The 15325-nt window shown below is 47.3% G+C and overlaps 1 protein-coding gene across 2 annotated transcripts in view; it reads right to left on the reverse strand.

Annotated features, from left to right (window-relative positions):
* fgfr1b (fibroblast growth factor receptor 1b) overlaps nucleotides 1-15325 on the reverse strand; it is a 34499-nt gene that overhangs the window by 3415 nt on the left and 15759 nt on the right. Inside the window, exons 4-14 of one of the 2 annotated variants that reach the window (XM_056403499.1) lie at nucleotides 13747-14056; nucleotides 7750-7899; nucleotides 4147-4248; nucleotides 3879-4051; nucleotides 3672-3795; nucleotides 3388-3578; nucleotides 1773-1917; nucleotides 1491-1681; nucleotides 1248-1393; nucleotides 673-794; nucleotides 1-87 (exon numbers count right to left, since the gene is read on the reverse strand). The exon at nucleotides 1-87 is cut by the window's left edge and continues 24 nt beyond it. In XM_056403499.1, the coding sequence (XP_056259474.1) occupies nucleotides 1-87; nucleotides 673-794; nucleotides 1248-1393; nucleotides 1491-1681; nucleotides 1773-1917; nucleotides 3388-3578; nucleotides 3672-3795; nucleotides 3879-4051; nucleotides 4147-4248; nucleotides 7750-7861 (1393 nt within the window). In that variant the 5' untranslated portion in view covers nucleotides 7862-7899; nucleotides 13747-14056. Of the gene's footprint in view, nucleotides 88-672; nucleotides 795-1247; nucleotides 1394-1490; nucleotides 1682-1772; nucleotides 1918-3387; nucleotides 3579-3671; nucleotides 3796-3878; nucleotides 4052-4146; nucleotides 4249-7749; nucleotides 7900-13746; nucleotides 14234-15325 lie in introns of those variants that run through there. The other variant, XM_056403500.1, reaches the window with a different exon arrangement.

A 15325-nucleotide genomic window follows, 5' to 3' on the forward strand; every position in this document is an offset into this window, starting at 1 on the left:
GGTTGATGATGTTCTTGTGTTTCCCGATCATCTTCATCATCTCCATCTCGGAGATCAGGTCGGACAGGTCCTTCTCTGTGGCGTCCGCTGCAACAGGTTCATGTGACATCATCACCATCAGCCTCACGCTCAGGTTTACATTCAAACTGTCTCCAGACACAGATCCAGGTGCTCAGGTGTTTTCCACACCTGAGCACCTGCGACACTGGAGCTAGCAGCTGTTTGAAATAGTCTCATGTGTTTCAGTAAATTTGGGAGTTACACACTTTTAAAATTCTCTCTCCCACAAACAGTTTCACCTTCTCACGTTCTTCACTTCAGCTGCACAAATCCAGTTTTATCAATCACAAGTCAAGAAACTCATAAGCTTCATTTTTTGCTCCAGTCGCTGCAAAAACACATTCACACACCTGCATCAAATAATGTGAAGTCATGGACGTGCACATGTGCGAACGAGGGGAGCGACACTCTGGAATATTTTCTCATGAATAAAATTTGGGGATATTTTACAAACAAAAGTCAAAAACTAGAAACGAGTCGCAGCTGCTGAATAATCGCTCACTGAAGACGGAGCGCTCTGACTTTCACATCCACACGTCTCTGTACCTGTTCAGAGGTGGGAAAATATTTGGCCAATTAGAGGAGCTCGTTTAAGGGTCAGGGCTCTCTCACCTTTCAGCATCTTCACAGCGACCTTAGTGAGGCGCGTCGGCTTGTTTCTGTCCACGCCCACGGCCTCAGCCAGCATCACCTGACCGAAGCAGCCTTCTCCCAGAGGCTTCCCCAGCGTCAGCCTGACACACACACACACACACACCACACACACACACACACACACACACACACACACACACACATCGAGGTTTGTCATCATTGTTCGTTATGAGGTTACATGAGGTCACAGCGGAGGGCGGAGATAAGTGAAGGGTGTAACCTCTGGTGTGGGCGGGGCCTAGAAAATGACTCACTACGTCCAGGAACTGACAAGTCTCAGCTGGAGGAGTAATTAGGAATCGACTCGTCATCAGGTTCAACACAGACACAACAACTGTTCATCTGTTTGACCTTGAACACAACACAAGTGATCTGCTGCTGTTTGTATCTTAATGATCTGGTATTTAATTGTACATATTATATTTCATTATATTATTTATCTTTTTTAAATATTTGCCCCCCCCCCCCTTATCTTGTGTGAAAGTCAGTTTAATAAGCGGCTCCACAGACGGGTTGTGTTGAAGACGGCGTACCGGTCTCGAGGAAGCTCCCACACCGGGTCGTAGGGGAGCTCGTACTCCGACACTCCCGCCAGGAGGGTGGTGGCGGCGCTGGAGAGACGAGACTGACGCATCAGACACATCCCCGACTGCAGCGAGGACGAGGACTCCACCGACACCTGCGGAGGAGGGACAGGAGGTCTGAAGGCGACTGAACTTTTTGGAGACAGCGGCGGACGTCTCGCCCGTCTCCTCGGACAGCGGCGGCCATCTTACCTGTCTCCTCAGAGGAATGCTCTTGGCAAGTTTCTGGACGGCGAGCTGGCTGCTGAAGTCGCTCTTCTTCGGGGCGCAGCAGAGTCTGCAGATGACCGCCGTGGCAGTGAGGATGATGATGATGAAAAACCCCAGGCAGTAGATGAAGATCTCCAGGTATGTCTGGGAGGGCAGGGGGGAGGGGGGCAGGTCTGAGAGGGGGAGGAGTCAAGAGACAGTCAGGTCTTCACAGAGAGAGAGAGAGAGAGAGAGGTGCTTCACAGTCTGAATGTCTCCACTCACCGTCCACCACAGTGAGCCACGCCGAGTGGTGGGAGACGCCGATGGAGTTTCCCGCCAGACAGGTGTACTCCCCCGCATCGTCCAGAGAGACGTTCCTCAGAGTCAGAACCTCCATCTCCTTATCCGTCGTGTTCAGACCTGCAGTCTGAGAGAGAGAGAGAGAGAGAGAGAGAGGGAGAGAGAGAGAGTTGATGTCAACACTCCGACATCACAAGATGTAAATCATCAGTAGAAAACACAAAGTAAACTGAACATTTCTCCCAGAATAAATAAGGTTTCCATCACGAGGAGAACTCAGCGGGTCAGTCGCTGTTAGAGGCGCCTGAGGAGTTTGTGTTTACAAACGAGGAGGCGACAGGATTTGGTTTCATGCCGTTCTGCAGATCAACAAAACAGCAAACACAGAAGAAGAAGAAGAAGAAGAAGAAGAAGAAGAAGAAGAGGATCGCAGCTATGAACGTGATGGAAACCATGATTCAAATATTCAAATGTTTGAGGAAGGAAATGTCTTCAACATGTTACACAGGATCCGTCCTTTGTGATTGTAACTGTGGATGTAAACAGAAGCTCGGTGTGTTTACAGGAACACTCGACCTTTAATTTGAAGGAAGTGGGAGATAATTGAGGAAAGTTTCCAGGCTGCCGCTGAGTGAAACACTCTGACATTTATAGTTTAGAAACGACTGAATAACTGATGAGACTCTGTTTTTAATTTCATCCTCATTACGCTCAGCCTGCTCTGTGATTGGAGGAGGGACACAGTGAGACGTGCGAGGCTGCTGGCCGCTCGCCGCGTACAGAAAACCACTCTGAGCGTCTTTCATCAGGAGGCCTCAAAACTTCACAGATGTGGTCTGACTCTGTTCTGTCACAGAGGAATCAAACCCGTGTCACGCAAACTAACGAGCTGCTCAACCACCAACAAATACAACGAATTACAGCAGAGCTCAACATGCTGCTGCCATTAAATCTCTTATGTAGAAAACTAACTGCAGAGTAACGTTTGAGGAACTAACATTTATTTTGAAAGGTCGTGTTTTCCTTTAGGATCAAATTTAAATATACTGGTACCAGGTTTTAATCCAGTGTAAAGGTGTGTGTCCATGTGTAGTGTGATTATAGATCAGCTCTAGCTTCTATATTAATACTGTGAAAGTATCAAAGCCTCAGTCCACAGAGAAATGCACACAGCCTGTATTCAGAAACTGAGCCTTAAAACCAGCCGTCAGGACTTCTGGAACTTTGTGATGTCACAACAAAGCAGTCACCAAGCCCCGCCCACCTGGACCCACCATCCAAACCTTGCAGGATTTGGTTTCTCTGAGTGTTTTATCTGAAATCTGCTTTTATTTTATTGGATCACTCAGAAAACAGTCAGCCAATCAGAAGAGAGGCTCAGAGCCTCCTCTCTTCTGATTGGCTCACAGATCTGTTGTTACTAGAGCTCCAGAGAGAAGCCTGAGAGAGGAGATGTAAAACTACACTGAGATGGTTTTTATATCTTCTGATAGATCAACACTTCAAATAAAACACAGAAAAAGAAGATATGGAGCTTTAAATAATAAGTAATAATAATAATGGCCATGGTGGTGCAGCCGGCCCCAGGTGACCCCACCTTGAGGATGAGGACGTAGCGGTGTCCGTCCGGTCCCACTCTGCTGCCGTTGATGGTGATGTGTTTGAGCCACTGGATGTGAGGCTGCGGGTCGCTGAACACCCGACACACGAACTCCACGTTGCTGCCGACGACGGCGGTTTGGTTCGCCGGCAGACCGGCCTGCAGGATCGGCCGGTGAGGAGAGCGCTCTGGAGAGGAGGTGAAGAGGAACAGGTGAAGATGGAGGAGGAGAAGACGTCTCAGTGTGGACGCTGTCTGAATACACAGGTGAGACTTCTTACCAACTACATCCAGCAGGTAGGTGTGTTTGAGGCTCCCGTACTCGTTCTCCACCACACAGGTGTAGTTCCCTTTATCAGAGGGAACCACTGACTCCATAATGAGGGTCCACATGTGATCTCTGATCTGAAAGATGGAGGATCAATGAAGACACGTTCAAACAGCTGACGGTGCCTCTGTCGTGCACGTGAACACACTCGGACACGAACCTTGAAGCCTCCGATCCTCTGGTCCTTCCTGAATTCCTTCCCGTTCTTGTACCAGCGCAGCGACGGGACCGGGTTCCCCGTCGCCTGGCAACGGAACTTCACCGTCTTGCTGGCGGGGACGGCGTGGAGCTGCTTCTCCATCTTGTCCGGCATCACCCACTGAGGCGCCAGCGCTGCCGAGGAGACACCAGCGTGGTTACAATCACTCAACACAACCAACAGCAGAGGAACAGAGAGAGAAGAGGAAGAAGAAGAGAGAGAGGCTCACGCTGCAGCTTCTCGTTGCTTGTTGACAGTTCATTGGAGAGTTTATTTTCCTCTGACGATGACTCATCGTCTTCTTCGTCCTCAGAGGATTTTACTGCGTCGGCTGCAAAAGAAGTGGGATGTTAAAGAGCTGCTCAGAAAACTGTGGTTGTGGTTGTGTGTGTGTGTGTGTGTGTGTGTGTGTGTGTGTCTCAGGACTTCCCTCCAACAGACAATGAAAGGAACCTGAGGATTAACCTCTGACCTCAGCTCAGTGAGGAGGGGTGCTCAGACAGGAGCTGTCGCCAGCGCTCAGTGCTGCACCCAACCACTTCCTAAACTTCAGAGACCTCCTCCCTCTGTGCTGCTGCCATTAAACACACACACACACACACACACACACACACACACACACACACACACACACACACACACACACACACACACACACACGGACTCCACCAGGATTTTAAACCTCCGTCTGACAAAACAGAACCAGAACAACGTGTTTCATCGTGAAGAATTTGCTTCCACTTCACAGTAAGACTTTCCTTATAAAGGATTTCTAAATGTTTATAATTAATCCGACTAAAGACTTATTATTATATATTATTATATATATTATATATTAATAGTAAAGTGTGAAACACCTGATTATTTATCTGTGTTTAATGCTAATCAATAGATGTTACTGCATTAGCATGTTAGCATGGTTAATGTGTGCAGGCTAGCAGGCTGGTGTTAGCATTTATAGCTGCTAGCAGAAATGATGTTTAATCTCTTAAAGTTCAAATGTCTTTCTCCAGCTGATGTATTGATCCCGTCGGCTACTGATCGGTCAAGTGATCAGACACTGAAGCTCTGAAGCAGTGGTGCTCAAAATGGGGTCCACGGACCCCCAGGGGTCCATGAGGTGGTTCCTGAGGACCCCGGCAAAAAGGGGAATAACACTATAATCTCATCTAATTATACAATAATGTATAATCTAAAGTAAACAGGATAATTTTCACTGTTGGAAATGATCTAATTTGTGTCAGTTCAGGTCCTTGACCCCCCCCCCCCCCCCAATAACTAGCATACAGCCCCTAACTCTGCGTGTTTGTGGAGTTGAAGTGAAACTGAAGTTGAACAGATATAAAACCCTCTGAGTCTCTGTGTCGAGATGAAGATGAAGATGATGATGTGCAGCTTCTGTTAAACACATCAAACGGTTTCTAAAAAGAGCAGCTGAGACGGGAACTGAGTCCACAGAACTTACAGGAATATTCTCTGTTGAACTGAACTCAGTCTCACAGAGAGGGAGAGGAAGGGGGGAGGGAGAGAAGGGGGGAGGGAGAGGGAGAGGGAGGGAGGGAGGGAGAGGGAGGGGGAGGAGAGGGAGGGGGAGGGAGGGAGGGAGAGGGAGGGGGAGGGAGAGGGAGGGGGAGGGAGGGAGGGAGAGGGAGGGGGGGGAGGGAGGGAGAGGGAGAGGGAGGGGGAGGGAGGGTGAGGGAGGGGGGGGGGGAGGGAGGGAGTAACACTGAGAGGCTGATGTGATCTGACTGAGAGGAAAACAAGAGTTTACAGGCTGAAAAACAACAGCATCACACAGACTGACTCTCAGCTGGAGCCCAGATGGTCCGAGCAGAAAACACAAAACACACACGCAGAAGGTAAATACATACACACACACACACACACACACACACACACACACACACACACACACACACACACACACACACACACACACACACACACACACACACACACACACACACACTCTCTCAGAGGAAGGAAGACCTGTGTTTTCTGGAAGCGCCGATTACACACACACACACACACACACACACACACACACACACACACACACACACACACACACACACAACACCACACACACTCTCTCAGAGGAAGGAAGACCTGTGTTTTCTGGAAGCGCCGATTACACACACACACAACACACACACACACACACACACACACACACACACACACACACACACACACACACACACACACACACACACACACACACACACACACACACTCTCAGAGGAAGGAGGACCTGTGTTTTCTGGAAGTGCCGATTACACACACACACACACACACACACACACACACACACACACACACACACACTCAGACTGTGTGCATGTGTTACTGTGTCTGGACAGGATATACAGACCATAACCAGCTCCCCGAGAGCCGAGCCTCGGCTCCGCCATGAAAAATCACCCTAACCAGTTTCAGATGCTCTGCAGCCAAAAAACAGCCCAAACCTCCAGAAACACATTTTCCTCTTCAAGAAGCTTTTCTATCATTCACAGAGTGAAGACAGAGACACTGAGACAGAGACACTGAGGACAGAGACACTGAGGACAGAGACACTGAGACAGAGACACTGAGACAGAGACACTGAGACAAAGACACTGAGACAGAGACACTGAGCTGAGAGCAGACTGAGGACTGACTGAGACACTGAGACAGAGACACTGAGGACAGAGACACTGAGGACAGAGACACTGAGGACTGAGACACTGAGACAGAGACACTGAGACAGAGACACTGAGGACAGAGACACTGAGGACAGAGACACTGAGACAGAGACACTGAGGACAGACTGAGACACTGAGACAGAGACACTGAGGACAGAGACACTGAGACAGAGACACTGAGGACAGAGACACTGAGACAGAGACACTGAGACAGAGACACTGAGGACTGAGACACTGAGACAGAGACACTGAGGACAGACTGAGACACTGAGACAGAGACACTGAGGACAGACTGACACAGAGACGGAGACACTGAGACAGACTGAGACACTGAGGACAGAGACACTGAGACAGACTGAGACACTGAGACAGAGACACTGAGGACAGAGACACTGAGACAGAGACACTGAGACAGAGACACTGAGGACAGAGACACTGAGACAGAGACACTGAGGACAGACAGAGACACTGAGACAAAGACACTGAGACAGAGACACTGAGGACAGAGACACTGAGGACAGAGACAGAGACAAATATATCTATATCTCCTTTCAGTCGATTCATTTTCCTCGTTGTTGCATCAGTCGCTGGTTCAAGCTTCTGAAATCTGATGATTAATTATATTATTGTGATTCTTATTGTTTAAATATCGGATGTTTTATTGATTATCTGTGAAACCGATCGATTCTTTTTTTACTCTTCAGCGTCTGAACTTTATTTTGTTCTCTGAGCAACTTTCACTATTTTCGTTCATTTTATAGAAAAAGCAGAGAATCGATTAATTGAGGCAGATTAATCAATAATGAAAACAATCATTAGTTGCAGCTTTGATTCAAAGAGTGATTATTCTCAGTGAAAACATTTTGAACATCATCAGATGAGACGATGCAGCCGTTTTCAACTCGTTTTCACATCTGTAATATATTAATCTACGCTGTCATCATCATGTTCCACACGAGTCTTTATAATAATCAGTGATGAGTCACAGACGCTCGGTTTCAGGTAATAACCACAAACTGCAGCTGCTTCAATCATTCAGTAAATGAAAAGTGAAAAAGTCAAACAGGAAGTGTCTCAAACGTCAGATTCACGTCGTGGTCACAGAGAAACGTTCCAGATCCAGACTCAGACTCTGCGGAGTGTGTTACCTGTGTCCGTGTCCTCCGTGGCCGGTCTGGACCGGACCCCAGGAAACTGAACCAGCAGAACCAGCAGGACGCAGGAGAGCAGCAGCAGGACGCGGCGGGGGGGGGGACACATCGTTGTCCTAATACATCAACGTCCAGAGCGGGAAAACACTGCGGACACAGAGACAGACGCTCACACTCTCATTCTTACACAGACGCTCGCAAACAAACAAAAAGTAATAAATTCAGTTTCCAACAACAACAACAACTGGAGCCGTTTTCTAATAAATGATTAGGTGGATGGAGGTGGATGGAGGTGGATGGAGGTAGATGGAGGTGGATGAAGGTGGATGGAGGTAGATGAAGGTGGATGGAGGTAGATGAAGGTGGATGGAGGTGGATGAAGGTGGATGGAGGTAGATGAAGGTGGATGGAGGTAGATGGAGGGGGATGGAGGTAGATGAAGGTGGATGGAGGTAGATGAAGGTGGATGCAGGTAGATGAAGGTGGATGGAGGTAGATGGAGGGGGATGCAGGTGGATGCAGGTGGATGGAGGTGGATGGAGGTAGATGGAGGTGGATGCAGGTAGATGGAAGTGGATGGAGGTAGAGGTAGATGAAGGTGGATGGAGGTAGATGAAGGTGGATGCAGGTAGATGGAGGTAGATGGAGGTAGATGGAGGTGGATGAAGGTGGATGAAGGTAGATGAAGGTGGATGCAGGTGGATGGAGGTAGAGGTAGATGAAGGTGGATGGAGGTAGATGAAGGTGGATGCAGGTAGATGGAGGTAGATGGAGGTAGATGGAGGTAGATGGAGGTGGATGAAGGTGGATGAAGGTAGATGAAGGTAGATGAAGGTGGATGCAGGTGGATGGAGGTAGATGGAGGTAGATGGAGGTGGATGAAGGTGGATGAAGGTAGATGAAGGTGGATGGAGGTGGATGGAGGTAGATGCAGGTAGATGAAGGTAGATGGAGGTGGATGGAGGTGGATGGAGGAGGTAGATGCAGGTGGATGCAGGTGGATGGAGGTGGATGCAGGTGGATGGAGGTAGATGGAGGTAGGTAGATGGAGGTGGATGGAGGTAGATGAGGTAGATGGAGGTGGATGAAGGTGGATGGAGGTGATGGAGGTGGATGGAGGGGGATGGAGGTGGATGGAGGTGGATGGAGTGGATGGAGGTAGATGAAGGTGATGGAGGTAGAGGTAGATGAGGTGGATGAAGGTGGATGAGGTGGATGAAGGTAGATGAAGGTGGATGAGGTAGATGAAGGTGGATGGAGGTAGATGGAGGTGATGAGGTGGATGGAGGTGGATGGAGGGGGATGGAGGTAGATGAGGTGGATGAAGGTAGATGAGGTAGATGGAGGTGGATGGAGGTAGAGGTAGATGAAGGTGGATGGAGGTGGATGGAGGTAGGTAGATGGAGGTGGATGGAGGTAGAGGTAGATGAAGGTGGATGGAGGTAGATGGAGGTAGATGGAGGTAGGTAGATGGAGGTGGATGAAGGTAGATGAAGGTGGATGAAGTAGATGGAGGTGGATGGAGGTAGAGGTAGATGAAGGTGGATGGAGGTAGATGAAGGTGGATGCAGGTAGATGGAGGTAGATGGAGGTAGATGGAGGTAGATGAAGGTGGATGGAGGAGGTAGATGCAGGTGGATGAAGGTGGATGCAGGTAGATGGAGGTGGATGGAGGTAGATGCAGGTGGAGGAGGTGGATGGAGGTGGATGGAGGTAGATGCAGGTAGATGCAGGTGGATGGAGTGGATGGAGGTAGAGGTAGATGGAGGTGGATGAAGGTGGATGGAGGTAGATGGAGGTGGATGGAGGTAGATGCAGGTGGATGCAGGTGGAGGCAGGTGGATGGAGGTGGAGGCATTGATACGGCTCCAGCAGAGTGGTCATGTGACTGATGGCTGACAGGAATCTGCAGCTCTCAGCTGTTAGAAGACAGAAGTGTCGGATCCTCTCCAGCTGCTGTGGACGACGTTGATCAATCGATGATCGATTCATCGATTATTTCTCAAGGAGAAAAGTGAAGAATTTCTTCTTCTTCTTCGTCATCACTGTAAATTCAACGTCTTTATATTTACGACAAATGTTTCTTTACTCTCTGGAAATCTTACAAACAAGGGTTAATCAATCAATCAGAAAAATGATCGACACATGAATCAATAATGTCGATAATCATGATTATGATGCATTTTAGAGTCTGTGAACGCACCACCACATCACATCAGTCTCTGCTCACTTCACCACAGGATAATCAATAAATAAATAATCTCCATGAACCAACGCTCGTCTTTCAGTTTATATTTGTGATAAACTCGGAGGAAATGTGAGACGAGAGAAAATCATTGTAGAAACCTGGTGCATGATGGGAAAAATGGTCAAACACTTAAACAAAACCACCAGCGTGAACTTTTCATGGGAAAAGTTCACGCCCCCCCCCCCCACGCCCCCCCCCCCCCCCCCCAACACCCCCACCCGCCGCTCACACTCCTGCAGCTGTTCCCCACAGAGGGTGAAGACATCAACCCATAAACCCCCCCCCCCCTTTAGTTCACCTCTGGCTGCTGCACATCTGTCAGGTGTCAAACACAACATTATGACAGACGGACGGACGACGTGCACGCTGCCTGACACACACACACACACACACAGACGTCAGCTCCGTCTGCTGCATGTGTCACAACCACGTGTGAAACCGTTTATCTCACCTACACGCAACAATAATGATGATGATGATGATGATGATATCTGCCTACAGTGTTTTTACACACATCTAAGGATCATTCTTGTTTTCAGTTAATCTGCTGATCATTAATTGTTTGACTGTAAATGTTGGAAAATCACAAAAAAATCTCCAAACTCTGCAGCTGAAAACGCAGATTTTCACTGACACTGACTGAAACATCGGAGCAGCTGCTGCCAGAGAATTACCAGAGTTTAGACACAGATCAGCTGATCGATAATAACTGCTCCGAGCTGCAACACGACTGTTACCAAGACGACCTGAACTCTGAGGGACAAAGTGAGGAGGACGCTCATCATCTGAAGAGCCTCGTAAACAAGAGACACACTGGTCCATCTCATTACTTCATGAGTGAGTGTGTGTGTGTGTGTGTGTGTGTGTGTGTGTGTGTGTGTGTGTGTGTGTGTGTGTGGTGTACGATGAGCTCACAGCGGAGCGTGCCAGCTTTATGAAGACATAATTAATATGTGACACAGTTGCTCTCTACATGAATGAGGCTGTGTGTGAGGTTTATGTAAAGGTCAAGTTGCTGCACAAAAACCTTCACGCCGGCTCTCTGAGGCATTCTGGGAAATGCAGCGGTCTCCCTCCCACACACACAAACATACTCAGCAAACACTGAGCAGCTTCAGCCTCAGTCCACAGAGAAATGCACACAGCCTGTATTCAGAAACTGAGCCTTAAAACCAGCCGTCAGGACTTCTGGAACTTTGTGATGTCACAACGAAGCAGTCACCAAGCCCCGCCCACCTGGACCCACCATCCAACCCTTGCAGGATTTGGTTTCTCTGAGTGTTGGTTCTTAAAACCACAAAAATATCTTCTCATGGATCAACACTTTAAATAAAACACAGAAGAAGAAGAAAATATGGAGCTTCAAATCAAGAGAAACTCATCTGAAGGATCTGTGTGTTTACATTAAAAATAAAATACTATGGGCTCATGTGTCATTTTATGAATTATATCAGTAGCAGCCTGTAAACTCCAGCTGTGTTCAGGCTGTCGCACAAACACCAAAGAGCCATTAAAGTTCGTCATCACATCCTCAATTACACTCTCTCCAGAAAACCTTCTACCTTCACTCTTCTGTCTGTTCCTCGGCTTTAATAACTAACTTCTTCTCCTCCTCCTCCTCCTCCTCCTCTTCCTCCTCCCTCTGTGAAACGTCCCGTGCTGAAGCCCTCACCTACACACCACATTCTGCAGCTCTGAATACTTGTCATACTGACACACCAACTGCTGATGCCACCCGACCACAACACGCAGAGCTCAGATCAGCCCAGAGCCAAACAGGAAGAGAGAGCTGCTGCTGGTGAGGAGGAGGCACCGGGGGGGGGGGGGGGGGGGGCAAAGGAGCTCAGTGTGGGTCTAACAGGAGATCTGGAGGGGGGGGGGGGGGGGGGGGGACGACTCCCTGCCACGGGCACGCTGAGTGGAAAAGTGAGTCAGACTCCCCAAGAACACGCCACATAGTTCAGGCCTTCAGCCCGACACGAGCACAGAGGCGACCAAACAGACAGACACTATCGAACAGACAGCGTGCAGCGTACGAGTGTCACTAGCTGCTGCTGCCGCCGCCGCCGCCTGGACTACAACAAGCAGCGGTCAGCACTGTGCTGATTTCACTCAGAGGGAGAACTCAGATCAGTGAAACTAGACGTCACTGTAGTATTTCCATTTTCTTCTACTTTCTACTTCTTCTCCTCTACATCCATAACTTGAGATGAATCGATCAGACGCTGAGATCAGAGTCACAATCTCACTTTCACTGAAAAAAACATTAAAATGAAGATGATGAAGGGATTTGTGTTGGTCACGTAACAAACAAATATGTTGCTTTATGTCTGGAGGATATGACTTGTAGGCGTCACCATGGCAACACAACGCTTCATTTATGATCTGTTGTTGTGAAACATTTGACCTTCATCTAAAAAAAAAAACTGCAGCTGCTGCGATTTGGATATTTCAAGTCATTGTTACTTTTTACTTTGCGAATAAAGTTTTTACACAGAAAACACACGAACAGCTCGTCCAGTTTCTGCACCGAGTCAGAGTTTAAGATTTTAGATGTTTTATGCCTTATTATATTAAAGATATGAATGAAGACCAGCAGGTGATGAGGTCCACAATTACTCATAATGTGCATGAATTAATGACATTATGTCACATTTTCCCACCTGTATATATAAATATAGAATAATTGATGATCATTAAACAGGACCTGGAGCTGCATGAGCAGCAGAAAACAGCTGGATAAGTGGATGAACATATAAACAAACTTACAGATTTATTTAATGTCCACATGTGAATTTGAAATAACGGCAGAATGAAGCTGCTGGAGTCGTAATCAATTATAAAATCTGATCTCCACTATCTCACCTCCACTCTGAACAACAATAATAATAATAACAATAATAATAAAACATGTAACAGCAGGTGGAACTCTCACATGTGACTGCTGATTCTCTAAGAAGGTTTGGAGGATGATGATGATGATGAATCATCAGTGATCAGCTGGGTGAAGTCTGATGTGTTGGACAGTACGTGTCACTCTCATGAGACATCTCTCTGATACTGTCAGTACTACCAGCTGAAAATACTTGAGTACTTTTACTACTGCTGCAGTATTTTTACAGCGGTGAAGCGTCCTCCACTGTTTACTGCGCTCACACAATATGATGCATCAACCCCACCCTCACCAACAACTCACTTCATGTGACTTTAAAGACTTTTTGTTAATAAAGATCAGATACTTTTGTTTGAAGTGATGAGAACTTTTACTTATTTTACTACATGTTTCAGCCACTGGCTTCCTCTCACTTTACAAAGAGTAGTTTCATTCACAGAACACGTGATCAGCTTATTGAAGAGACTCTTTCTTACAGATTAAACTACCAAACAGAATAAAATAGTTCAGATGTAAGTGAGAATAAGACAGAGCAGCAGGTACAAGGACATTTCTGAATCTCTGTCTTTGCTGTTACATTTCCGTTCTTGAGGGAGCAACTGTAACTTCACCCAATTTCAGATCAATAAAGTTTTCTGATTCTGACGAGGTAGATAATACTTGTGTTTACTACTTCCTCTACTGCATACTTTCACTTCAGCAGTATTTCAGAGCAGGACTTTAGCATGTCCCGGAGTGTGTGAGCTGGTTTCACACAGGAACACACACACACACACACACACACACACACACACAGACCTGCAGCCGGATCATTATTATTATTAGTAGAAACCTTCAGTGTAATCTACTGTACCTGGGTCAGTCGGTCCACAGTCAGCTGTGAGGTTATATCCCAGGACGCGGAGTCAGTGTTGAACAACCACAGGTTACCTAATCCCTCCGCGGCTGCTGGCGCTGCTGTCCCGGGACCGAGAGCCTCTGACCGGGTCCAAGTTTTCTACATGAGTCGGCTCATTAACACACACTCACCCCTCACACCGGGGAGGGGGGGGGGTGAGGGGGGGTAATAGCTGATGTATTAAAGTGTGAGACGCGGTTCAGAGACACAGATGCAGCAGCTGCAGCGGCGGAGCTCCGGGTTACTCCGAGACGGTCCTTCGCCCCTGGAGGGAAAACGTGGGAAAAGCTCAGTTCATTGACGGTATTGTGTGAATATACACGGAGGGAGGAGGAGCGCGTTCAGTGGGAGTTTCCTCCTACACACCAGCTCACCCCCTCCCCACCCGATTAATGCCCCACAGCCACCGATTTATTGACTCCATTTTCCGAGTGGCGCAATCCACCCAGCCGCGCGCACGGACCTCCCCCAGGAACCATGCACTGTGTGTGTGTGTGTGTGTGTGTGTGTGTGTGTGTGTCGCCCCCTCTTCTTGTCTTGCAGGAGCAGGAAGGGAATCATTTGTTTTCACTTGATCACGTTTGGTTTAACGGGGATTAGAAAAGTATGGAAGCTCGTTGAGGACAAAAAGTTGGCAGTTTATCAAATCCACCTGGGCAGGTAAACCAAAGCCTTCATTTAGTCCATATCATTCAGGTCTATAAAATCCATGTTCCCCATCCTCCATCTTGAAGAGGGACTCTCCAGATCTGGTTTTAGTTTGTGTTGAACACATTTGCTTTAAAATAATTTCCATTTCTCTATGAAAAAACAAAACCAGATTAACTTTTTCACACATTTCTGCTTTTAAAAAAAATAGTTTTAATGATCAAAATTGTTGCTTATTAATTTCTCCGCCCTAATTTTATCATTAGGAGATTAATCGAGCCATGCATGAAGTTCATAACATTTAGTTTTTGCATGATGCTCCGCAGCCAAACACAGGTCAAACTAAACTTTCAAAGGATACTGAAAATGTCGGACAGAAACTTGGGGAAAATCATATATCATATATAAATAAATAATAATAGAATCAGCTGTCAGTAAAATATAAACTCTGTCCTCCAATGTGATGAAACCGTTGAGTCAGAATCTCTCTGAAACAGTAGTTTTACAGTGTTGTGACGTCTTCTAATTAAAACTAAAACTAAACTCAATCAAAAGGTTCATCCTGAGGGGAGCATGAACGTCTGAACCAAATATCACGGCGATCCATCCAATAGTTTCCAAGACGCTTCGACTGAAAACCAAACTCACGGTGGAGCTACAGGAACACTCAAGAGGATCACTAAGATCTGTAGGATTCATCCTCTGGGAACCACGAATGTCTGCTCAAAACTTTGTGCCAATCCATCAAACAGCTGTTGAGATATTGATCCGTGACAGCGTTGACCTGCGGGTGGCTCTAAAGGAAAAGAAACAGGGTCACCGGAGTCAGGGGGGTTCATCCTGAGGGGAGCATGAATGTAGAAAATTCAACAGCAGTCAAATCCAG

The sequence above is a fragment of the Seriola aureovittata genome, chromosome 18 (assembly GCF_021018895.1).
Source record: "Seriola aureovittata isolate HTS-2021-v1 ecotype China chromosome 18, ASM2101889v1, whole genome shotgun sequence".
NCBI classification, from domain to species: Eukaryota; Metazoa; Chordata; class Actinopteri; order Carangiformes; family Carangidae; genus Seriola; species Seriola aureovittata.